Source organism: Drosophila sulfurigaster, chromosome X (genome assembly GCF_023558435.1).
Source record: "Drosophila sulfurigaster albostrigata strain 15112-1811.04 chromosome X, ASM2355843v2, whole genome shotgun sequence".
In the NCBI taxonomy this organism is placed as follows: Eukaryota; Metazoa; Arthropoda; class Insecta; order Diptera; family Drosophilidae; genus Drosophila; species Drosophila sulfurigaster.
In genome coordinates, this window is record NC_084885.1 from 5,920,715 (window position 1) to 5,947,637 (window position 26,923).

Genomic DNA, 26,923 nt, shown 5'->3' on the forward strand with positions numbered 1-26,923 from the left:
AAATACAAGAAAAAAGCAAGCCAAACGACTGAGACTACAATAAACAGGTACCAGCTCGTGCCTAGCGCCGCTCCATGTGATTGTCGTGTCTGTCCCACTGTCTGCGAATGTATGTGTGTGTGTGTGTGTGTGAGTGTGTGTGTGTGCTGCTTGTACCCCACCCACCACGCCTAGCTGCCGCCCCTGCAGCCGTCCATCTTCTTCGTCAGTTTGCCTTTTTTCATTATCTTTTTCTTTTATTTTTTTTTTTTGCGCGCGCGCGCTTTTTGCCAATGTGAAAGATATACTTTGAAATTGTAGCGTAATTTTTGGCGAATTCGAAAAAATTTCAATTTCAAATTCAAATCAAAAGCTGCGCTTCCCTCTCCGCCGCTTAAATGATCACCGATGATCGCTCGCTCGCTGACTCCGGCCGGCAGTTATCGACCGTGATTTATGAAAGAAAACGACGGCGACGACCGATCGAATTGAAGCGATCGTTTTTTATTCTTTTTTGGTTTTTTTTTTGGCTTTTTTTTTTTTTTTGTGTTGGCTGCTGCTTGAATGGGAATTGCGAAGTGCTGGCTGAAGAAAATAAAATATAGCAATAAAAAAAGAGCAGCACAACTGGTCACACTGCAATTCGACTACCCTCTATCATAAAATAGCGATTACACTTTATGATGCATAACTAATTAATATTATCACATCTTCGCTTAACGTGTAAATCCCCGCCCCCCGCCACAAAATGTAAATGAGCCGCAGCCAACTTAACTAGATGACTTTCAAGAAGCGCAGCTAACTTAACAAACGGCCCAAAAATGATCGTAAATATTATAAATAACACATTATTGGAAGCTGCGCCATTTCAACAGACCCCGCAAATTCCCCGCTGTGTGTTAGGGTATTACGAAGCGTGTTTTGTTTTTCGGGGGAAAGACAAAAATAAAAACAAAAGAAATGAAAAAAAAAAAACTGTTTCTGTATGCGAAATCAATGCAAAATCGACCATTAAAATGTGTCATAACTTTTTGCAAATGATATCAGCGCGAGTTCGTTGAAACCGATCGATTGATCTACAGATACAAATACATATAACTATATATTAAATATGTATGTACATATGTATTTGGTTGAGAGAGCGAGAGATGGCAACCCTGGCAGGCAGTCAGCCAGGCAATTGGCGTTGCCAAAACGGAAATGCATCGCAATGCGATGCGATGCGGCGCGTGTTGCTATTTGTGGCAACACAACATAACACAGACACAGACACACATACACACACACACACATACACATACAGCAAAAGACATTATCATTATTATTGCGATGACTTGACTGGCAAACCAAATGATCATTGGGCATCATTCATAAGTTTCCCATAGACTGTGACTTCTCTCAATGTGCCTGTGTGTGTGTGTGTGCGTGACCAAAGTTGAATGAATTCCACGAAGACGTAAACGAAGGCAACGACAACAGCAACAACAACAACAACAAAGCGAAGCCATCGAACCAAGCGCTCGAATTACAACAAGAAAAAAGAAAAAGAGCAGAAGCTGCCGTTGGCAAAGAGAGGCGGACAAAAGTGTACAAGGAATGGGGAAGGCGAAGGGGAAGGGGGCCAGACTGTGAACAGTGAAGTGAAGTGAAGCAAAGCGAAGCCAACAAAGGAGATCATTAAGGGAAGAGCGCACAAAAAGGAGACGCAGAAAATTGAGCAAAAAACGCGGCAATTTTTCGCATGGCAACACACACTCAACACAATATTGCAGATCATCATGATGAAGATCATAATGATGCTGATCATAATGATGATGAGCGCATGCGCGCACGTTTTTCTGCCGTCGCGTCTCCCTTTTGATCATTTTTGGCGCGCAATTTGATATCAAGGACAATTTGCGACAGCGTGCCAAACGAAAAATGTATACCCTATATGTTTAGTTTCCATTCTAACACTCATTGATCTTCAAGATTAGAAAACATGAATAGTTAAATATGGTGAAGCTAGTTATCATAATACTTGATTAGCAAAAGAAATGCATTTCAACGATATGAAACAAAAACTGTTGAAAACTCACAACTGTTAAATGAAAAATTAAACTATAACAAAAAAAATGTTAACAACAATTTCTGTGCGGTTTTTATGACGCTGACTTGCGAATCTTTTTCGGCTTTGGACTCTGAACTCGAAAGGCATTTAGTTAGGAATTCAGTTTTGGACCCTAAACGAGTTTTTACTAAGCGTTTATGATTCTTATTATTATTTTTTTTTTGGGGGGGGGGCCACAAAATACTAGACGAAATGGGTTTAATGCCTTCCATCATATGCTCTCTATCTCTCTCTTTTTTTTTATTCTAGGGGTGCTGAACTTCAAACTTGTTTCGCTTATTCGCAGTATTTGGTTTCTTTTTATTTTATTTTTTTTTTTTTGGGAGTTCAAGCGCACGTGGAATGCGATATTTAATGGCGAAACATAAATCTTGCATGAAATACTTGAGATTATTTGCTGGCAGTAAATCGAGTGTTTAATGACAGTTTTGTACGCTCAATTGCGATTAGGAAATAATTGTAATAATTTAAGCGATTTGCCTCTGCCGCTGCTTCGGGCGTTTAGAACCGGAAATTTAAATGCCACTTTAATGTATTGTATAATTGTGGCCAGGCCATAAAAATAAATCCACTGAAAATTAAGCCATTCGCATTCAATTACGTGCCCCAGAGACAGACGGACGGACAGACAGACAGGCGGACGGACGGATAGATAAATAGGCAGATTTGACGATGACGATGACGCTTTTTGGGCAAATGAAATTAGATTTTCATGTAAGACACATACAGGAAGAGTTTCTCTCTAAGCATTACGTGCAGCGTCTCGACTTGGAAATAGTTGGGTGTGTTTCAGATGGACGGGGGGTGGGAGGAGAAGGGGAAATGTGTAGCAATGCTGACGTGCTTAACACCGGGCCAAAGCAGCTGCTAATCAACAATTTTGTTGAAGGAAGAAGCTCACGCAACTTACGCTGCGATGACGCTAGTCAGCCAATTATTTATTTAATGCTCGACTGGTTGCCCTGCCTCAATCCACAATCCGCAATGCCGCAATCCCCAGCCACAAGCACAGCCCAGTTCCACTCCCCAATTCCCAAATGGCAAATATACATCATACGTATATAGAATTCGTATTCTGATTTCACGTACAATTTTCTGATTACACTTAAACAAAACTCACAGAGAGTTGGCCAGAGGAGAAAGAAGAAGAGGGGGCGGTGGGAAGTGGGTAGTGGGAAGACGCGTCAATCAAGCGCGCTTGAACAGCGCTCGCAAACGCAATCGCATTGATGTTCTAGCGAATCGATAAACAAATCACTTCCGATGACGACATTGAGCACATGGCGTATGCGCAATGCGCGATAGCGCTCATACGCCACCGCTGCCTCCTCCCCCTTCCCCCTTCCCGCTTCCAGCTTGCCCATCAAACTGTATCAGCTTCACGTAAGGGATCAGAGAGCGCGGAAGTTGTGCTAGGTTGGTTGGCCCAGTGCATTCATGCGTGGGAATTTGCCGCTTATCAAGCCGCCCAAAAGCACTTCTGATAACTCGGAAAGTCCACAAAAAAAAACTAAACGACAAGAATCGTTTTTATTGAAAAATGTATTTAGTCAGCAGGTCCAATAATAATAAGTGAGTGAATTACACTCGACATTGAAAAGAGCATTTGCATTTATGTGTACTTGGGGGTAAAAGTGTGGCTTATTTAATTGGCCAGCTTATCAGCCAGTTAATATCAAAGCAAAGTTGATTGCCGAGATCAACAAAGATGATTCAACACGCGTATAATTTTCTGTACATTTTGTCGTTTTCCCCCGTCGTTTGTTTTTTGGGTAATTACAGCAATAATCAAAGAACTGTGGCGACCCCATCGATTCGAATCAAGTGCCTGAGCATATTGTATTAATGAGGCAAAAATATTGATAAATTATGCCAAGCGTGGGCGCTTTTAGTTCTCTCTCTCTCTCTGTGTCCAAGTTGTTGGCAAATATTTTGCATATCATTCACAATTGTTATTAATTGGAAACATTATGAGACGCTGTGTTTACACACTCAACTGAACAGCAACAACAACGTGAAGAATTCTTTGCACAACTCAAGAAGACAACGAGCACAAAAAAAAAAGAAAAAGTAAAAGTGCTTCTTCACAACGCACAAATAACAACACGACTAACAAATACCCTGCTAATGAGAGAGATTTATGCTACATACCAATGTGATTATTGTGCTTAGTCTTGAAGAGCTTTGAGATCCAGATGATGATCGCGAAAGATATGCCCATTTTTTTTTAATATATTTGTATATGATGGTTATGTAGTAAATGTTTATATATCTATATATATATAGATTCAAAAAGTATCGAAGTTTTTTTTGATTTTGCTTTTTTGATTGTTTTACAAAATTTGTGTGCGATTTTAGTTTTTCTAAATGTATCTAACGTTTGTGTCGTGGTGTACTTTCCATTTTTTGTTTTTCTTTTTCTTCGAATGTTGTTTGAATTTGAATCTAGCCAAAAAGGCAAAAACTAATAGTAGGCCACCGACCGCGTGCTGCCTGTCACAAGTCACAACGTTGTTGACATTTCATTTTGTGACATTCAACGCAAAAGATTAACACAACTTAAATATAGTATTAGGCGCGTACGCAGTGTGTGTGCTTAGTTGTCAACACAAATTGAAGAAGCGCATAATTGAAACCAAAGCAAATCGAATGCGAGCATAAACAACAAACGATTGAAACTTGCGCAGGAATTTCTTTCTCGAACATAATCACAGCGTCAAATTAAAGTCAATTTGCAGTCGATCATGTTGAAACTTGGCACACAAGTTGTTTGATATTTGATGTAAATGTTCTGAAAATTTCCTGACGATTGAGCGATTCTTAAGGGCTAATGTAGAGTGAAGCAGAAGAGTGATACCAAACAATGAAACAGTTAGGAAACTTTTAACATTATGCTAGGATGGCAAAACTTTTGCTATTAACTGTACACTTTTGGGTTGGCTATCAGAGCGTTAAACTAAAGTCTGGCAAAATCTGGAAATGAGCCCATCAGCAGTTGATTGAACGCAAAACGTAACAGAGTCTCTGTCGTAAGAGCATCATTATTATCGTTGTTATTATTATTATTATTATGGCTAACAAGTTCATAACTTGAGATGGGTGTTTTTTTGTTTTGTTTTTTTTTTTACATTTAACTTATCTAACGAGTTCATCTGTGTTATTCAATTATGGCAAGTGCTTTGAATCTAATTAACTTTGCTCTCTCTCTCTTTTTTTCTCTGTGTGTTTCGTTCGGTGTACGGAAGAAAGAAGAAAAAAAAAATCAAAGTTTTGCCTAGAATTAGAAGTTTGCTCCATTTCCAGTTCGTTGGCTGCACTCACATAGAACATAGAACAAATGCAATTAACGTGGCCGATGAGCATCTCAAAGTAACGTTAGCTCTCGGGTTTCCCCCCAGTTAACATTGATTCTGCATAGATCTCTCGACCCATATAGCAATCGATGTGTCTTATATCTACATACATACTTATACGTATCTGTGTATCTCAATTGCTCGACGCCTACGGCAATTTTGCCGTACAAGATTATTGCTCAGGTGGCAAAACAGAGTCCCACAAATACTACGTAAGAAATGTTGTTTTGATTTGTGCTCATGACAAAATGATTTCATGCTTTGCTTTTGTGTGATTTTTGTTTCTGCTTCTTGCACAGTGTTTATCGTTTCATTTTCTTTTTCTTAATTTTTTTCTATTTGTTGTTGTTGTGTTTTGCATTTTGGGTGCCAAAAATTCATATTCATTCATACAAAATGTACACGCAACATTCTTTATAGATCTAGCTAATGCCAGATCATCGATACTATACAAAATACTTAATTATTATGATTATAATAATAATAATAATAATAATAATAGCAATAATAATGTAGCACAATAAGTATTATAATACATACGTAAATAATGCCATTAAATGCTATTCCTGTTGCTTCCTATTGCTGACGTGTGTATTTATTTTGTTGCTGTCATTCGTTTATTGCTAAATACCCCGTACTTTCCCCCATTGAACTCGGGCATGCTCAACTTGAGAGTGCTAAAAAAAGTGATGAACGAATGCCAAACACTTGAATGGCAAACACTTGAAATCTTTCTGAAATTCTCGCCAGAGTCTTTTGTTAATATAATTATATTTCAATAAAATTTCGGAAATATTCGGAATATTTCATTTCAAATGACACCGTTATAGGGTGAGCTCGATGATGGCACACACACATTGGCTTTGCGGTGTCGTAGCATGAATGTACTATGTATGTGGTATATGGTATGGTATACTAAGCATATACATACATATAGTTTGGATTTATGTAGATATTTTCAGCGACATGGGGGCATATTATTTTGAGCACATAATACAAACCGCAGCCCCCAATGATTTATTTGTGCACAAAAACGGATGGCAAAGCAGGCAAATAGGCGAAATGGGCAAAAGTAATCAAAGTAATACAAATGAGTGAACAATTTATAAAAATATAAATAAATAACAAACAACAAACGGCAAAGAATGAAGACAGTTTCAGAGACACGAGACGAGGGAATTGAGACAGTAAACAAAATCATTGAGTATAAGATTTTGTTCTGTTTTTGTTTTTGTGTTTGTTTTTGTACTATGTACAACAGCTATAGCTAGCTATATCTTCTATCTGTTAAATACGCAGCTATGGTGGGATCTAGTTGAATGCCTAGAACAAGGGCAAGTTGGCTAGAAAAATTGATGGCAAATTTTGATGCATGCCGGCAGCTGTGTGAAAAATAAAACCAAACAAAAACAACAACGAAAACAGACAAAGAAATAAGGAGAGACAGAGAGAGAGAGCAAGAGAGAGGGAGAGAGGGACATAATCGTTGTGCTTTGGCTTTGGCTCTATTTGCATGCGTACTTATTTATTTAATTTTAAATAGAAAGTAACCTCAATTGCACTTGTGAAAAACATAAGTAAATAAGTAGCATGAAAAAAATATATAAACATATAAAAGTAAAGAAAGAAAGAGAGACAGCAGACAACAGACAGCAAGAAGAAGAAGAAGAAGCAGACGAAGACGAAGAAGCAGAAAAAAAGGCAGCGAGGCGAGACGAAGTAAACATGACCATACCCCGTTACCCAAAAGAGTAGAAAGAAACAGCAGCAACAACAACAGCAACAACGACAACAACAACAACATGGTCTAAAAAGAGCTGCTGATGGCAATTGTGAACTGCTTGCTTGATTGTGAATGCGTTTTTTGTCGAGTGTCGAGTGAAAGGCCAAGTGGCAAGAGGAAGAAATTACATGACGACAAAAACACACACGAAGAAGAAGAAGAAGCACACACAATGATGACGATATGGGAAAGTACAGCGCTAATAATGTTAATGTTAATGTTGGGCCTCAATCAAGGTAATATATGGCTTTCATTTGTATTCAGTTTGCAGTTGAGGAAGTGATGCAGCAAGCAGAATGATCAACACATAACGATAATGAAGTACTACATGAGGTGTCAAAGAAAATGATGATGCGACTGCTATACGATATACGATAATGAGTATAGTAAAGTGATCTGCAAAGTTAGGATAATAAACTGTAGATGGACGAAAGAAGAGTTTACAATGTTCTATGACATTATATGATAAGCAGATCTTAAAGTTTTTAGTGTAAGAAGACAAAGAAAATACTGCATTTTTCACTATATTATTATATAGTGAGCGAAAATATCAGCATGGATCAACTGTCGATGTAGAAGAGAGCAACTTACAAAGTTCTTTAACATTATAATATGATATGATAAGCAGATCTTAAAGTGTGTAAAAACACAAAGAAAATACTGCATTTTTCACTATATTATTATTTAGTGAGCGAAATTTAACTTTAATTTTAACTTGCAGCAACTGTCGATGTAGAAGAAACAAACTTACAATGTTCTATGACATTATATTATGATATGATAAGCAGAACTTAAAGTGTGTAGAAAGATTATATAGAAAATTCTGTATTTTTCACTTGGTTCATTGATTTTACAATATGTAAAAAGATTCAAACAATATTAAATTTTGTACTTAGTTTTATAAACATGTGATTTTACAAATATATACTATATTATTATAAATTAATAAAAATTTTACTTGGAATTTGACTTAGTTTTATAATTATGTGATTTTAAAAATATATACTATATTATTATAAATTAATAAAAATTTTACTTGGAATTTAGCTTCTAACTTTGTGTTGTGAGCGAGAAAGTTCTCGCTAAACACGCTTGTCATGCTATATATATATATGTACTATATATATATGTACTATATATATATATATATATGTACTATATATATATATATATATATATATATATATATGTATATATAGACATATGTATATACTATATAGTGGGGCCTGTCACACGGCGCTATGAGTGTGCGAATCAACAAGTTGGCGCAGAAAACCGCAAAGACCAAAAATGAGGCAAAAACAATGCGATAATGCAAAGAGAACAACAACAAACACACACCTATATATATATGTATATACGTATGTATGCATATGTATAATAATAATAATGTAGTACGAATGTTTGGTGCATTGTGTTGACGACAATAAAAACTGCATAGAACCCGAGAGAGAAACATAAATGAAAATTCAAAAGTTTTTGCAAATTTGCTGTTTACGGACTGTCAGTGCAATTACATGCACGTATTTCAATTCCACTGAATGAAATGTCATCAGAAAATGGGACAAACAACAGAAACAACAACAACAGCAAAGATCACAAAACAAAACAAATCTAATTATAGAACTACTTAGAACAGAGATTCTACTGCTACACCCCCAACAAAACGATTTCGTTGCTAGTATTTACTACGTCAAAATAGCAAAAAAAAAAAAAATAAAATAAAAAAAAAAGCGAGAAAAAAAGAAAAACAAATGTTAGACAGAGAATAACATTGAAGCTATTAACAGGCAGCTGTTAACCCAAATTGACAGAAGTGAAACACTTTGATAAATATAGAATATGTGCGAATATATAGAGTGTCAAATTGGAACAATCATTGCCATTGCTTTTTGTTAATCCAAATTCCATCATTCAACTGAAGTTGAAGCTGAAGCTGAAACTGAAGTCACAATTATAGATATCATCTATCCCCCTCTAATAGTTTATTGTTTTATTTTCCTTCGAAATGTTCTTCGCAACATGCATATAGTATAGCTTAGTTAATTTATTGGGATAAAATTTAGATCAGGTTAATTCCTCGGCTGAATGTTGTGACTAAAAATTCAAGGGAATAAATAAAAGAAAATCAGGCGAATTCCAAGCAAGCAAAGATTAACACACAAATTTCACGATTTATGCTCTCCACAAGTCTACACACAACTACAACTACAACTATGTGCATACATATACACATATATGTGCACTTGTGTGTAATGTGAAATGAAAATGTTGAAATGCCAAAGTCGGCAACATGTTGCCGATGCTGAATGCTGCGCAACATGTTGCGCGCGAGAGTAAAAGTGCCTTCAATTAGCCTCAATTTTGTTTATGGTTTTCATACTGGCAAAATGTGACTCGACACTAACAGCAAAAATAAATACAAATACAAATACAAATGTTTAGCACTCTCAACAGTGTGTGTGTGTGTGTGAGTGTTGCAATTTGTGTGTGTGTGTGAGTGTTGCAATTATGTGCGCGTGAAAACGTGTTAACAAACTGCAAAACACACACAACACACACAATTTAGAGTTATTACTTTGAGCCAAAAGCAGACAGCAACAGCTAGAGCAACAACCGGCCGGCAGACAATTGAATAGTTAGTTATAGTTAGCTTGGCCAACTCTGGTTGCTTGTTGCTTTTTTGCTTTTGCTGACCCTTGTCTAAATATCTAAATATTACCTAACACACAACGAGGAGACAGACGAGATGCGGAGACACTCTTGTCAGAGTTTCGAGTTTCGTTTTTGCATTTCGCATTTCGCATTCAAATGAAAGTGCCAAGCAACAGCAACAACAGCAACAAGTGCGTGTCTTTAGGTCGCCACCCAAAGAAAGTGTTGGCAACATGAGACAAGCAATCACTGAGTCAGTCAGTCAGTCAGTCAGTCAACGAAATGTGAAAAGCTGCTAACACACAAAAAAATACTAGTCTCTTCCTATCTCTCTCTCTCTCTCTCTCTCTCTGTATTTATACCCGCTACCCATAGGGTAGAAGGGTATTATAACTTTGTGCCGGCAGGAAATGTATGTAACAGGTAGAAGGAGGCATCTCCGACCCTATAAAGTATATATATTCTTGATCAGCGTCAACAGCCGAGACGATATAGTCATGTCCGTCTGTCCGTCCGTCCGTCCGTCCGTATGAACACCTAGATCTCAGAGACTATAAGAGATAGAGCTATAATTTTTTTTCGACAGCATTTGTTATGTTTGCACGCAGATCAAGTTTGTTTCAAATTTTTGCCACGCCCACTTCCGCCCCCGCAAATCAAAAAAATCGAATAACAAGCGTAAAGCTAGAGTTGCGAATTTTGGTATATATAATAATTACTATAGTAGTTATGATTCCTGAAAATTTGGTATATATTTTTAGTATTTTTTAGTATTTTCGGTATATTTTGAAAATAATACCGCAATATTTTGCCTTTATTAAAAATGGGTAGCGGGTATCTCACAGTCGAGCACACTCGACTGTAACTTTCTTACTTGTTTTTTTAATGTAATTACTTTGACGAATCTTGGAAATGTCTAATATCAATTTAATCCTCAACTTTCCCAAAACAAATGATGAATCTTTATCGCTTGCTTTTTATTAATTGTTATAGCAACTAAAATAATGTGCGCCCATTAAAACAAATCAGTAAACAACAACAAAATAGGAAGGCCTGTTGAGTGACTCTCAATTAGATGATCTACTATAACTATATGTCCAAAAGAAAAGAAAAGGAATGGAAAAAATATATCTCGACAGTTGCGATCGCCAACAGCAGGTCATTCATCAAAATCTATAGCTATGATTTATGTCTATATAAACAATATTTGATTATGAATAATATATATAGTATACATAGATATATCTGTGCTGTGTGTTTTATTTTTAAGCATGTTGCTGGCTGTTGTTGTTTTTTTCTGTTTTATTTGACTTTTGTTGTTGAATTGCGGCACGTTCAATCAAGCAAAGCAGCAACGAGGCAAAGTGAAAACGAAGCCAAGTTAAATAAGAAGTTCAAAATAAAAAAAAAATAAAAAAAAAAACAACAACAACAACGAAAAAACTTTCGCTTTGGCTTTGGACTTGGCCATCAGCAGCATTTGGCCAAAAAAAAAGCGCAGAAGAAAACCGACAAAAGCGATGATGTAGAGCTATACACAATATGCATGTATGTAAAAGACAAGAAATAAAACCAAATAAGCTGGAAATGGAAATTGAAATGAATGACGAACGAAACGAAGCAAGTCTCTTCTTCTTCTTCTTCTTTGCCATGACAATGGTCTATACGACGACCTTTCTTATGTCACGTATTCGGCCATGTTTATATTTTGTTTTTTTTACTCTTCTCTTTTTCTCAGCGAATTTCGGAATTTCTTTGACTTTTCACTTTTGTCCGGAGTTTGCATTTTTTTTTTTCAGTTCAGTTCAGTTCAGTTTCAGTTCATTTCAGTTTGAATGCTAATTTATTATCTTAATCGCATGGTCGATTATGTCACGACCTGCCCCCCAAAGAAAATAAAGTGTGCCGTAGACTCTTCTCTACACTCTAGACTCTTCAACAGGCTTGTATACTAATTGGAAATGCGTTAAGGCCACGGCAGCTGCGTGATTTAAAGATTATATGTGGCATAGAACAACAAAAATATTACTTGGTTTATTCTTAAACACGTGGCTACCCTGTAAGTGAAACACACTCTATATGGGGTAGTTACAGTCCGTGATAAAGTTGGCAATATCTATGCAACATTGAATAGCCTTCCAAATACCCAACAGCATCCGATCATTGCGAGGTATATGACAGTATAAATTGTGTTCTAATATCAACAAGAAATGCGACTAAATGCCAGCAAATTAGCATAAGAGTTCAAATAAATTAAATAAATAAACGCGCAATATGAATGAACATAAACAAGAGCAACAACGAGAGCGCGTTGTGATGAACATGAAGAAGACAAACATGTTTTTTTTCTTTTTTTTTCCTTTTTTTTTGGCTCATATCAATAATCAAAATCATATGATGATGAGAGTGCTTGCTGCCTGGCTGTGAGTGAGGCTCGCACAAATTGTGTAATAAAACTAAATGCCAAAAATAACATTGGCCACAAATTGTGACGATGAATAGAAGATGAATAGAAGATCGACGAGGAGGATTCCACATCTGATAGATCAAACAACAACAACAACAACAGAAGGTAGCATTATCGCATCGCATCGCATCGCATTGATTTGAAAGTCGCAACAAGCAAGCAAGCAAGCACTTGGCATTATTATTGCCCCTCCCCTCGCCGCCCCACCCCACCACGGTTGCACGGTGCGTATGATTGATGTGATGTGTCGGCGGGGCGTATACTTGACGCAATTAAACGATTCGTTGATCGCGTTGTCATCGCACATTCGACTCTTGTTTAATTACGTCCACACATTCACACCAACTATTTAAAAACTATTTAGATTAAAAACAACAAAATCTATTTCAACAAATCAGCTCATATACGTTATATATATATATATTGACTTAAAAATTGAGTTCACACTAATATTGCGCATTTAGCGCACGGCACAAACACTGAAATTAGTTGAACAACTAAATAATAATAATAAATAAAACAAAATAGAGAGCAAGTAATTAGGGATAAATACAGCACTTGATGGGTGTCAGACATGCAACAAAGTTGCACAATGCGGACAACAACAAGTTACAATTGAAACGAACTCTTGCAGTTTATTAAACAATGATAACTTCAAATGCTTGAAGCCAATTATCGCAAAAAACCAAAAACAACTTCAACTTCATAATAAACTTGGTTGAAGTTCAACTCTTTTTGTTTTTAGACATTAATTTATTTAAATATTATTTGTTAAATGCAGCACACAAAGCTCATATTTTTTTATTTTTTTTGCGCATTCGCTTTTGTCCGCTTTCACTGCATAATTTTGAAGTAAATATTAATAATATGCAATGGAAGAAGAAGAGTTTTAAGAGTTCATTGTTTGTGAAATCATTTTGAAGGAGCTCAAGTGTCAGCTAATTTTTGGCACTCACTGTTGTAGTGCCAAAAGCGAATGCAACGCGTTTATTTCTTTTCTTTTCTATTTTATTTGTATTTATTTATTGAAATTCATTTACTGCCCGCTCCCCCCTCTCTACTCTCCTCTTCACAGCTTCAGGCTGTTGGTGGTGGCACACATAAAAATAAATAAATGAACTCAATTTCGAAAAGCCAAAGAACAACAACAAAAGCAAAAACAAAAGCAAAAACAAGAGCAAGGCAAAGACAAAAGTCAACAGCGAAAATAGTTGGCAAAAAGCAAAAGCAAATACGAGTACAACTAAACCCAAAAAACAACATAAAAATAATAAAAATTAAATAAAATTGAAATGCTAACTTGGCCTGAACACACACACACATACAATGTATGGCTGTACTCTTTTAATTATAGATCAAAGATAAGCGAACCTCGTCATCAGACCTTTCTCAACCAAAAAGAAAGTAAGTCAGCCTCAGGTCTCCGTCTCCGTCTACGTTTTCAGTTGTGCTAATTTCAGTTTGCTGCTTTTTTTTGTTTTTTTTCGGCGACATTTTTCGCGTATTGAAAGTTTAGCTAGATGATCGTCGTCGTCGTCGCCTGCTTCGATGGATTATATAAAGATCCAGTTAGGTATTACACTCAAAAACAGCAACAAGAAACTTGTTTATTGCTCAACCACGAGGTTGACCATCATCTCTTAGTCTGAAGTCTGCGTCGCCATTTATCGAGTGCCTCGCAGATACTCTTCCCATGTAACATACTATATATTGATAGTAGTATATGATACCTTGTTCTGCTTAATTAATAATTTCCGATATTTGCTCAATTTGCTCGACGACTTCGAGTACAAGTAAATATATTCTATAAATATATATTCTGCTTGTTATCATTCCAGATACTGCAACACACACAGAGAGAGAGAGAGAGAAGAGCACAGAAAATGTGTGTGGGATAGGTCGGGGAATATAAATTCTATTCGAGTTCTCTATATGCATACATCTTCTACTGATTAGTCTCGATTTGTAATTACTTCATTTACGAGTATTTATAGCATTTGTCTTTTCAAATTCCCCCTTCTCAAGTGTTCAGTTTTTTTTTCAGTTTTTCACTTGCTTTTAGCCAACTCTAGTTTGCTCTATAAATACGGTTTCGAGTACAACTCTTGGGGGCACAGAACGGAAGCGCACGTCACCATTTCAAAGTGCGGGAAAGACCCAAGCGTACGGTTTTATTTTCATCTTATTTGCAATACGCGCGAATACGTTATAGCACAGCAGCTGTTATAACTTTGGGGCCTGTCCCCCTAAAATGGTATATGTGGTTGCTATTTCTCCTATGTATAGTATTTATTTACTTTCCTACATTATATCCTACGCGTGGTTATTTAGGCTACCCAAATGGGAACGAGACTCAAGACTCAAGACTCAAGACTCGAGACATCTGGCGAATGTGGAGCGCAGACTAACAACGTTAAGCAGAGCGGGATAAATGTAGTTTCTTTTTCTTTTCGCAACTCTCAATGGAGAATGCGTAAGATGAAAGAGTTTTTGAACAAAATGTTGCAAATAAAGTCGTAATAGCAAATTTTACCAAGTTTCATTTATCATACCAAAAAATAAACAACTTGTTGTTTAGGATTCATCAATCTACTTAGAAAGTAGGTATTGAGATAGGTGTCTCATTATTTGGAACTACTTAAAATGGATGTAAATTACTTGCAGCATGCGTTTCCACATATCTACAAGTATTTATCTGTTCAGGTGAATTCCAAACGTCTCATCGACGGAATTAATTCTGGATGCGTCACAAGTATAAGATGAATTTAACAACAACAAATTTGCAAATTGAGTCATATCATTTTAAAGCAGAAGTTACGCATACTCAAGAGCAAGAGAGAGACTGACGTGTATTACCGTTAGTTATTGATCGATAACGTAAACTATCGATTGAAATTGAAGTGCACTTACTTTTGCCTTTGGCAAGTCCGCTGGCCACTTGCAGGAATCCATAGACGGCGATAATAACGCAGGGAAGCGCTATAACGCCAAAGGACACGTAATCCATGTGCTCAAAATATTGCGTGATTTGCTCCATTTTGTGATTGTTTAATTAATTTTGTTATTGTTATTGTTTTATATGTTAATCAATTTGTTGTTTGTTATTCTTCAGTTGTCACTGCACAACACTTAGCACATAAAATAAAATAAAATAAAATACGTCGGTTTCTGCACTCTTCAAATTTTCTTGTCGTAAATTTTTTTTTAGCTTATTAACTTTCTAAATATTTTGTTGCTGTTGCGCAGGCGCGCAGCTTGCTTTTTTTTTTTTTTTTTTAATTTTTATTTGATTTATTTAAATTAATTTTTCCGTCTTGTCGCTGTTCTTTTCCCCGAAAATTGTTTTCTTTGTTTTTTTTTTTTGTGCAAATTTCGTTATTCACGTTTCGTAAGAGTTTCGCTACTGCTTGGTACTGCAACTACAGTTATTTTCTTTGCATTCCTTTTTCAATTTCCTTTTCGACTTTGTCGTTCTGAATTCTGAATTGTGATTCTGCTTCTGCGCTCGACTCTCATTCAATTACTTGTGTCGCGTCGCTCTGCATGTTGTAATTGTTGTCTGTGGCACACTGTGCTGTTGCTTATGCTGTTGCGTATCCTTCAGCTTGTTGTTGTTGTTGTTGTCAACGTGCCTGTTGTTGTGCTGCGTTAAATTTGATGTCGTTCTCGCTGATATCGTTATTGCTGTCAGTCGTTGTTGTTGTACCGCCATGTTTTGATTTGCATGGACCCCCAAATATGACTGAGGCAACCGTCCCCACATACACACGCACGCACACACACGCAAATTGTTTTCCAACTGCACGCGTTGCTTTCGCCGCTGAACGAAAAATTTGCAATATTTATTGTTTGTTGTTGTTGCAACCGAAACCGAATATATCGTGTATGATAATATAGTCGCGACGGGGACGCGTTCAGAATTATTATTTATTTTATTTGCAACGAGCAAAAGAAACAAACAACGCGAAAAAAATGCACACAAAAACACAGGCCGGAGAATTAGGGAATCACGAATTACGCTCGCTCGCATCGACCGTTACACACGTCCGTCTCGTTCGGCTTTGTTTTTGCATCTGCTTCTTCTGTTTCTCATGTTAACTCACTCAACATGCCCATGTTATTGACTTTGTTGCATCTGTTATGTGCGCTGTTAAGTCGCGCATGTTAAATTCAAAATAGACGCACACACACAATGGCTGAGCAAAAAAAAACAGCCAATGATGCCTGTTAACACAAGCACATGTTAATGTTATACTCAATTTGGCACTGCTAAGTCATGAAATGAGTGTAACATTATGTTAAAGACCCACGCGCTCTTTTAATCTCGTTCTCGCGCGCTCTCTCTCTTTTGGTGTCTCTCATCGAGTCTCACAAAAGCGCGAGCGCATGAATTAAAGCGGCAAAATGTGACAACAAGAGAAGCGCGAAATGCACGCCGCTAACAGTAGGCGGTCAAATAAACAGTCGTACATACAAACAGACATATTTATAATGATAGATGGAATGTAATAAATGGATTAATGTAATGCCCTCTGTTTTATCTAATCAGGCATTAAAATGTCACCCTTCTTCTTCTTCAACGGTTTGTTTACCCAACTCGATTTTGTATGGCACAAAGTGATGTAATGTACGCCATATGGTTATGGCGTATGGCATGGCTAAAATGTACCACTGTGCAGCAACGCGATGATTCAGCTTTTTGCATTTGATTGCCGCTCACGCGCTCGCTTCGCTCTGCTCTTTCCCTCTCTCGCTCTTTGGAAAATAGCACGCGGTGGTGATCGGCAACAACAACAAAATGTCAAATAGCACGTGAGTCGAGGCGGCTTCCAAAAATTTGGCAAATCTTTTTGTTGAACAACATCCAAAAATGTTGCAAATATCCGCAAATCATCAATGATCTGCTGATGTTGATGGGGATGAAAAATCAGGCAGTCATTATCATGCATGCAATGCAATTACAGTGCAACAATGCAGCACGAAAACTTGATGAATCCTTGTGCTCAATTGACAGCGCTACAAGTGTTTGGTCTTTGGTCTTTGTTTCAATTAGTATAGTGCTGCAGATGATGAAATCTGCACAAAATGTGGAGCACTGCCAAACTTGAGTTGCTAATCACAAAACAATCACACACAATTTACGCTGCAGTTGGTCCCACTGTGCGCAAGCGTGCAAAAACAGAAAATCCGACAAAAAAAGTTCTCTTTTTGCCAAAGGGGTTAGGCAACTTCAAAGCGTTCTGATCAAACAAAAGGAGAGAAGACATAAAGTGCAAAAAAAAGTAGAGTGCCTGCTTAGGGTGCAATCTCGGCAGAAGGACAGCAGCGCAGCAAGCGGAGGAAGCGTCGCGTCGCGTCGCGTCGTTCAGCAACAACAACGACGCCAAATAGACACGTACACCACATGCGATGGGCCATTGTTGTAGTTGCTCCACAAGGGTACGTGCTGTACGGACTGCACACACATACAAATAAAAGCTCAAGTACCCACACACACACACACACACACACACAGAGAGACAGACTCAGACAGAAGAGACACCTCAGCATTTATAGCAGACGTTTTGGGGTTCGCTTTGGCCTTAGAAACCGAAACTTTGACTACCGTTGTTCCTCTTGTTGTTGTTGTTGTTGTTGCTGTTTGTCGGTTTCTCCTTTTTCCCCCCTCTTCAGCCAGTCATGGCAATTAGAATAGCATGCATACATGCATAAATATACATACATACATACATACATACAAGTCCCGACGTCTATATGTATGGCCCCCTCCCTCCCACTCCGACAACTTTAGCCACGTCAGCTCTAAAGTTGCCGCCGTAAAAACACAAAAACAAAAAAGAGTGAAAAAAAGAGGCAACGAGAAAAAAAAGAATTACTTTGGCTTGCCGTTTGAGGGTGGAAATTGCGTCTTGTTTTACGATTCTATATAGAATTAAATGTCTGTGGTGAAATCAATTTAAATGATTGCAAAACTTTGGCATTGCCGTCGATTGATTTGCTTTGTGTTTCAGCTTTTCGATCAAATTGATTTGGCGAACTAAGCAAAATCGATTTACATTTTAGCCACATATAGTATTTAATTCAAATACTTCTTCTGTTCAGTTAAATGACCTTATATATTAGGTATGTGGAAGGAAAACAATTGTAATTGTTAATCTTTAAGCTGGGAAATTCTCAAGTTTATATTAAACGATTAGGATAATGAAAAGAATTACAATAATAGAGGAAGAATTTCACTAATGTAGTAATTATAAACTTTATTTTGATTACGTTGGTATGGTAAAAAAGGCATAATAATATTTTCAAAGCACCTAAAACTACAACTAATCTGGTTTTCGCATATTTTATAAGCTGGAAATTCTTAAGTTCTTTTCTAAAGAATTTTTGTCAGATATGAAACTAATTATTTGAAGATTGTTAATTGTTAATCTTGTTTTTGCATATTTTTTAAGCTGGGAATTTTCAAGTTCTTTTCTAAAGAACTTTGTCAGATATCAAACAAATTATTTTATGAGCGGGATTTTCTTTATGGTAGGATAATAAAAGATTTTATTACCCGAGAAACTTCCCAAATTCTTTTTTTTTATGAAAAGAAAAGAGACGTTTAACTGAGATTGAAGTCAACTCAATTAAAAAAGGAGGCACCTTTTCAACTTATAAAAAAAAAGAATAACTTATATTTCAGAGATAAATCGGAAACAGTTTAACTGAGATTGAAGTCAACTCAATTAAGTAGATGGTACCTCTAGAGATCATTTAAAGAAAACCGCTCCCTAACTACGCGCACAGCTGAAGCTGAAGTGAGTCGAAACTGGTATTCATCAAGATGTGAGCATCATCTTAAGAGCAGGTGTGTCATTCGCACCTGAATGTACTTGGTGTGCAACCCAAAAAAAAAAAAGAAATAATAAAATGAAAATGAACTGAAACTGTGGGCATCGTCATATTATCGAGCAACAACCCCGCGTTGTCTGTTGTTCGCTTATGGCAAGGCAGATGTTCATTCGCACATGTCCTTGCACAATACACGATCTGCTCTTGCACACACACACACACACACACACACACTCCTATATGTATTGCTATCTCTATCTGTGTGCGCTCGCAGTGTGCGATCTTTTGTCTCTCTGGTTTGCATTGTGTAAACAGTTTCATCATGCGGCGAGCAGATGGCGAAAGGCTAAAGAAACATGTGTCGCCAGTTTTGTATCTGAATCTGTCCCGCCTCCTCCTCCTCCTCATCGTCTCTCGCTCTCTCTCGCTGTCGCTCTCCCGCTCTCTGTGTGTGCTTCCTCGCCTCTCTGGGGTTTTAGCTCAGGTTCAACGAAACATTGCTGCCAAAATGTTAATGACTCGTCGCGTCGCCTTTGCATCGCTCCGACGCGCAATTGCAACCCCCCAAAACAGGCCCCGCTCTTTTAATCTTCAATCTCACGGCTCTCGCCAGCTCCTCCACAATACACACACACACACACACACACACACAGTTGTCAGTTGGCCCCCAAAGTTGTTATTGTTGCTGTTAATTCAATAGTCACACATCTGGCTGAGCAAGTTTTGGCCGTTGAACCCGTTGCGAAGGACTCCATTGACTCCTTACCTCCCCCCCTCCCTCCTTCTCCACCTTCCCCCTCCCATACACACACACCCACACATTTCCTGTCTTGTTCATTTTGTTATTTTTGTCGTTTTTATGGTTGATAAATTCACCCAACAATTTATGCGCTATTCGAAAATTATACAAAATGCAACAAGTTTCACATTTAATTATATGTTTGCCCCTCGTGTTTTGTTTTGTTTTGTTTCTTTCATTCTTGTGGCCAATGCGCAATTTCTAACGCGTTTGGCATCATAAATAATTGCACAAGATTTTGCGAGGCGTGGCAACTTATTTAACTTACCCGCCAACCCAGCAGAAAAAATAACGTACACACAAAAAGCGATCGCAAGAATACATAAAATTATTGAACTCACCTGCAAAGAGAGAAAAAAAGTAATAAACAAAAGGCAAATTAACAACGATTTCATCAACATATATTTTTTGTGTTGTTTTTTTACAATTTCTTAAGATTTATTAATGCAATGGAAGGCGAAAGTGTTTTAATTGTTTCTAGGTAATTGCTCTTAAAGTGTTGTCACTTTACTGTCTGATAAGGTTTACGCGAAAGTCTTGTCAGCAAAGAAAAAATCTGGCTCAAGTGAAAGTTGCCACACACAAAAGCAGAAAAGCAGAAAAAAAGCTTGCTAGCTTGTCGCTGATCTAATAAGGATCGGATCGCTAAAGCACAGTCTATGGAAAGCTGCGAAAAACACCCTTGAGCAAACGAACACGCAAAAAAAAAGCTTAGCCATGAAATGAACCACTGAGAGCAAGCACATGGAAGAGAGAGAGAGAGAGAGAGAGCAAGAGAGAGAGTGCAGTTAGAAATAAAAGCTAAGAGCAGGTGCTTGAACTTTCAGCTGCAAGTGCCATTTGTTAACCTGCTGACGATGGGCCAAGGGGCGGTGGGAGAGAGAGAGAGGAGGGGGAAGGGGGTGGCAGTCATTCAGCAACTGTTGCGCGTGCCGCAGGCGAACTTTTGTTGTTTTGTTGTTGCCCAACAACAACAACAACAGTTCGTTCAACTGTCGCAATTTCGCACAAATATTAGGCACGGGACTCGCGAGCAGGTTGACTGAACCAAGCAACGTCTCTCGCTCTCGCTCTCTTTCAGTGCTTTTTCTGTCTCTGTCACGCAGTCAGGGCAACACGGGCGCGTCTGTCCTTGCCTTGTGACAACTGCAGCAACAACAACAACAACAACAACAGCGACTGCGACAACGACGCAAATTGTTGGGGTAGGCGACATTTCGACTGTCGAGTCACAGAAAGAGTGAGAGGGAGAGTGGAAGAGCGAGAGAGCAATGCGCTAAATAATTAATAAATTGCAAATTATCATTATATTTATAGTCGTTGTTGCTGTCATTCAATTTGCATTGCGTTGCGTTCTTGGTCTCTCATGGTCATCATGCATTCAACAACAACAACAACAAAAATCATTTTTATTATACTCGTATTTATTATTTTTGCATGCTGTTGTTTTTGCTTTTTTTTTTCTCTCATTTTTATGCCCGTTTCCTGTCTCTGTCTCTGGCTACGTTCTCTTTGTTCATCTGCCGTCTACGCACAGGAAGTGGCGAAAGAGACAGAGCAACACACAGCGTGATAAGTACAACATTATTGTTGTTGTTGTTGATGTTGTTGTGTGGCGCCACACAAACCGGAGACCGGACACCGGCAACTGCAACTGCAACTGCAACTTCAACGACGACGCACCTGACTCCCAAATCAAAACAAATCTGTTGCACGTGGCAAAACTGTGCATTGTTAACTGTGAACTGTGTTCGCAGCTTGCGGAAGTCACAGGCCGGAAGTCACAGTCGCAAAACACACACACTCATACTTAATGCATTTCTCTTATCGCTTTTTCGGATTTCTCAGCTGTGTGTGTGAGTCTTATTAATTAAAGCACAACACAAATTAACGACTTGATCCCAAGAAATTTTGTAAAGTTGTATTTTTAAACTCTATATTAATTGCGAGATTTCACAACTAAAGCTTCGTAATCATCAAAATGATCGCAAATTTCTTACAGCAGCAAATCATTTCCGCTCGCGAAAAAAACAAACAAGTAAGAAAGTTACAGTCGAGTGTGCTCGACTGTGAGATACCCGCTACCCATTTTTAATAAAGGCAAAATATTGCGGTATTATTTTCAAAATATACCGAAAATACTAAAAATATACCAAAGGGTATTTTTGGTATATCGATATAGTACCGCATTCAAAATATACCATGGACGGCTCAATATATCAGATTGTCAGCCAAAGCAACTAAGACGCCTAGTAAGTAGGCGTTTTTGCCCATACAAAAGTTTTTCTTTAATAGTTTCGACAATTTTTATCTGATCGCAACCAAATTTTCAGGAATCATAACTACTATAGTAATTATGGTATATACCAAAATTCGCAACTCTAGCTTTACGCGTGTTATTCGATTTTTTAGATTTGCGGGGGCGGAAGTGGGCGTGGCAAAAATTTGATACAAACTTGATCTGCGTGTAAACATAACAAATGCTGTCGAAAAAAAATTATAGCTCTATCTCTTATAGTCTCTGAGATCTAGGTGTTCATACGGACGGACGGACAGACGGACATGGCTAGATCGTCCCGGCTGTTGACGCTGATCAAGAATATATATACTTTATAGGGTCGGAGATGCCTCCTTCTACCTGTTACATACAAAGTATAATACCCTTCTACCCTATGGGTAGCGGGTATAAACACGCTGCTTATGCGTAATGTAGTTTCCTTATAGTACAGTAACAACTGCGGCTAGTACTAGGAAATTCAAATTGAAAAGAGACACACCGAGATAAAACCAGTCTGCAATTGCGGCTGTGCCATTTGATGAGACTCATTACACTGTTTTTATCAAAGACACACGCGGCGTATGCGTATTATGAGCAGTGCATGTTATTATCGCGATAAGCTTTAATTAAAACGAATGACTTGAAATCCCTCCCAAAAAAAAAAATAGTAATAATAATACTATGTATTTTATTTTGCGACCAATGTGCAAAAGTTGAATAAGCAACACACACAGATAAATAAATAATCATAATAAAAAAGAGTTTGTCCAAGATGATTGCTCAAATGTTGAGGTAGCACAACACATACATACATACATATATATGTATATATATACATGTATGTATGTTTATGTGTGTAAGTATGAACATCAGTCTTTAATTAACATTTCCGAGTGCAAGCAGAGCAAAGATTTGCTTGGCAAAGTAAAAAAGCTTTCACCGAAAGCTTTTCGCCATTGTATGTGTGTGTGAGTGTGTGTGTGTGAGTGCTCTCGCAAATTGAATTCTACTGCGTGTTAAGTGCATTGAACCTATTGTTTATTTAATTTTGGGCAAATCATTTGTGTGTTTTCGATATGAGACGCTAAGCAAAAACTGCTGATATTTTAGAAAGAGAGCGAAAGAGTGCCAGACACAGCCACGCAGTGAAAGTGGGATAGAGAGAGTGAGAGCGGGGCGGATGGACGGGTGAATGAGCGAACGAATGGCAGACCCCAATGTCAATGCCAATGCCAAAATTCTCAATAACAACAACAACAACAACAACGACAAAAGGTCCAACAAATATCCCTCGCTTTGCTTTGCTGCTACCCTAAAATGTTCCCCTACGCTCTCTTCCCTCTCCACTCTCCACTCCCCTTCCTAACGGATGGGCTGCCATTCTTACAGTGGCGCTCGGGAGGCATATTTAGCCTCGAAAACAAACTTTTGGCTTTCAAGTTCATTGCCATGCCTTAACCTTACGAGTGCGTTGCCTCTTTCTTGTTATTATTGCTGCTGCTTCAATGTGTGCTTGAATGCCGGCGCATTTAATGTGTGCCTGCATTTATGATGATCATGTTGTTGTTGCTGTTGTTGTTGATTATTATTATTATTATATCGCCTTGTTCGCCTTGTTTAGATATACACACATATCTACTACTGCGACTATTAATAAAAACACAAATATTACCATGTTTATACATTTCTCCAGAGGCGCACTTTGCACAAAATATGCATAAACAAGCCGTTCAATGTACATATTCCAATTGAAATGTTTTCATTTCCCCCTTTTTGGGGCAGCTTACGCGATAAGCCAAAAATAAGCTGAGTGATATGTGTTGAGATTGCCGGGAAAATGATATTGTATGTAAGTGATTCACTAATTGTGCTTCACCAGAAATGAATATTATAAACTAATTAAAATCAAAAGCAAAAGCAAAAGCATATCAAGACATCTGCCAGTCACTAATCTATTCTATCAACGTTTATGATGCAATACTGGGAAATACACGATTGTGTTTGCTCTGGGCAAATAGGTTACAAAATCTAGAAGTTAGAAGCAAACAAATATTTGCAAGTTTCTGTGTCAATTGCATTATTATTTTAATTATTATTTACTATATTTGTTGATTTAAATATTGACTCGAATTAAATCAAATTGACATTTGACATTTCAAGAAGCAAGTAAAAAAGCGACTACTGTATTAAAGTGCAAACAATTGTTGCACCACTGTGCCTGAGCAGTGCAATCAGCTGTTCGCCATGCAGGCGTGCAGCTGTTTAGGTGTGTGTTTTGTTGCTCTTCTTGCACCTCTTCTTCTTCATCTTATACTGTTGGTGCTTATTCTACTCGCTGCTGTTGTTGTTGTTGTTGTTATTGGGGTTGGTGTTGCTGCTAGTGCAAAACGTGCAGTGCGATAAACAGCAGCAGGAACAACAATAACAATAACAACAACGAGCGAATAAGAATAACAGCACAAAACAATAACACAAAAAGCGACTCACATGTTACTGCTGCTGCTTCTGTCAACGCTGACGTTTGTTGCTCGTTAAGAAATTTCGTTTTCGCTGCTGCTGCTGCTGTAGTCGCTGTTGTTGTTGTTGTTGTTGTTGTTATTGTGATGTTTGTTAATGCTATTGGAGCTCTGGCCCAAAACTGACGCGCATTGGAATTGTAATACATTTTCGCTTGTTGCTTCTGATTGTTGCCAAAGTTGTAGTTGTAGTTGTAGTTGTAATTATTACAGTTATACATGTTGCTGCCGCCGTCGAGCATTCTGCGATGCTGCTTGCGTTGCAGCTCCTGCTGCTGCTCCAGCTCCGGCTTTCGTTTATTGGTCTGGGTTGCAACTGTATCCACAATCATTGGTGATGACGTTTGTGATGGCACAACGAACAATTGCATTGTTAATCGTTAATCGATATTATGGCTCTGCATGTAATTTCGATCACTGCGCAGATAACTGACAACTGCCAAAAATTGTTGTGTTCTCAAACCGCACTGACGTCAAATATATATACACTATATACACAATATTATCGTGGCGCGCGTCGAAGATACGTTTTTTGTTTTGTTTTGTTGTTGCTTTACGACGAAGCATTTGAAGGAAAATGCGTTGTTTTTACTCAATATGAACACAAATGAAGCACTGTGTTTTTCGTTCTCGCTTTTGTGCCGCCTTTTTGGGCCCTGCAACAAGTTTTACACCAATAACAACCACAAAAAAAAGTATAACACCGCGTGTGTGTGTGTGTGCGTGTGTGGGCATGTAAATCACAAATGCGTCTCGTAAATTGTATTCAAAAAAGTAGCGCAAGAAATTGCACGCCCAGCTGCCTAACTTGTTGACCAGCAACAACAAAATAAATGTCTGTGGTCCCCGTGTATGATTAAAGCTCAGAATGGACTGGCAGAAGCAGCAGCAGCAACAGCAGCGCTAGCAGCAGAAGCAACAGCTTCTCTTTCACACACACACACACACACACACACACACATACAAACATACACGTTAGTATTGCATGTGTGCGCGCCTGGCTGTTAGTGTGTGCGTGTGTGTTTGTTTGAGCGAATGAACTTGGCAGCTACTGTGTTGTTCTTGTTCGGTCGCTGCATGTGTAACTGTAACAGCGACGCCGGCGTCGAGGTGCTTGCAAACAAAGAAAAAGACGCGCGCAGCGCGCTGTGCGCAGCTCAGCTCTGCTCTGCTTCAGTCGCTGCCGCAGTCACTGTCTGCTGATGCTGACGCATGTCTCCAATTGCGCCTAACCCAATTCAAGTGTCGTCAGTGTTTTGGTTGTGGTCATGGAGCAGCAGAAGCAGCGGCCGACGCTGAAAGCTCCCTTAAGCTCCTACAAGCTGCAGCCCAGTGTGCGCAGTGTGTTGAAAGCTTTCACGCTAGTGAGAATGCAATGATCACTTAGCTGTCTCGCTCTCACTCACTCTCTCTAGTTCTTGTTTAAATGTGTGGGTGTCGTGTGTGTGTGTGTTTGCACTTTGAGTTTTGGTTATTTAACTTCCGCGAGAGACAGTGGTCTTAAAACATATGTCTAGGAAATGCTAATTTTAATTTCTTTCTTCGCAGTTTTCCTCTGTTTAGCACTTGAGCAAATATATTTTAGCGCAATGCTTTGGGGATAATCGCACTCTGCTTTCATGTCGTCCATACATATGTATATATATATTTTAACTAATTGATGGGAGACTTGGCAGTAATATACCATATGCATATTTATTTATGCAGCAATGCAAACAATCAGAACACAAATAGATTATATATATGCATTTGACAATTTCCGCACGCAAATTCTGATAGACGTTTACTATTCTCAAGTTGTATATTTTTATTTCATTTATTTTTTCTTTTTTTTTATTACAATACAAGTATTTCTAAAAATATTTAACTAAGTGTTTGTTTTGCTTACCATATCCTTTATAATAACGATAATAATAATAGTTATAATATGTTGTCATTTTCAGGACGATTATGGCTTTTCACAAATTTTAAGTAAATTCCGCGATGAGAAGTAACGAACCACACAGGATCAGCACGTAGAGTTAACTACACTGTGTCCACCAGCGACGTGCCACATTTATAGGCCACAAGGACTATGCGCAGGCGCAGGCCAAAAAATATGCTTAGAAAGTGATTAAAAACCCATTGTACATAGCTGATAAGAGCGCCC

The 26,923-nt window shown here is 38.0% G+C and overlaps 1 protein-coding gene across 4 annotated transcripts in view; it reads right to left on the reverse strand.

The window, feature by feature from the left end:
- Positions 1 to 26,923, reverse strand: part of LOC133848724 (hybrid signal transduction histidine kinase A) — a 45,607-nt gene that overhangs the window by 15,646 nt on the left and 3,038 nt on the right. Inside the window, exon 1 of one of the 4 annotated variants that reach the window (XM_062284382.1) lies at positions 24,746 to 25,160. The exons of 1 other annotated variant lie outside the window; for it this stretch is intronic. In XM_062284382.1, the coding sequence (XP_062140366.1) occupies positions 24,746 to 25,145 (400 nt within the window). In that variant the 5' untranslated portion in view covers positions 25,146 to 25,160. Of the gene's footprint in view, positions 1 to 4,240; positions 4,447 to 15,257; positions 16,418 to 24,745; positions 25,161 to 26,923 lie in introns of those variants that run through there. 2 more of the 4 variants (XM_062284383.1, XM_062284384.1) reach the window with 2 other exon arrangements.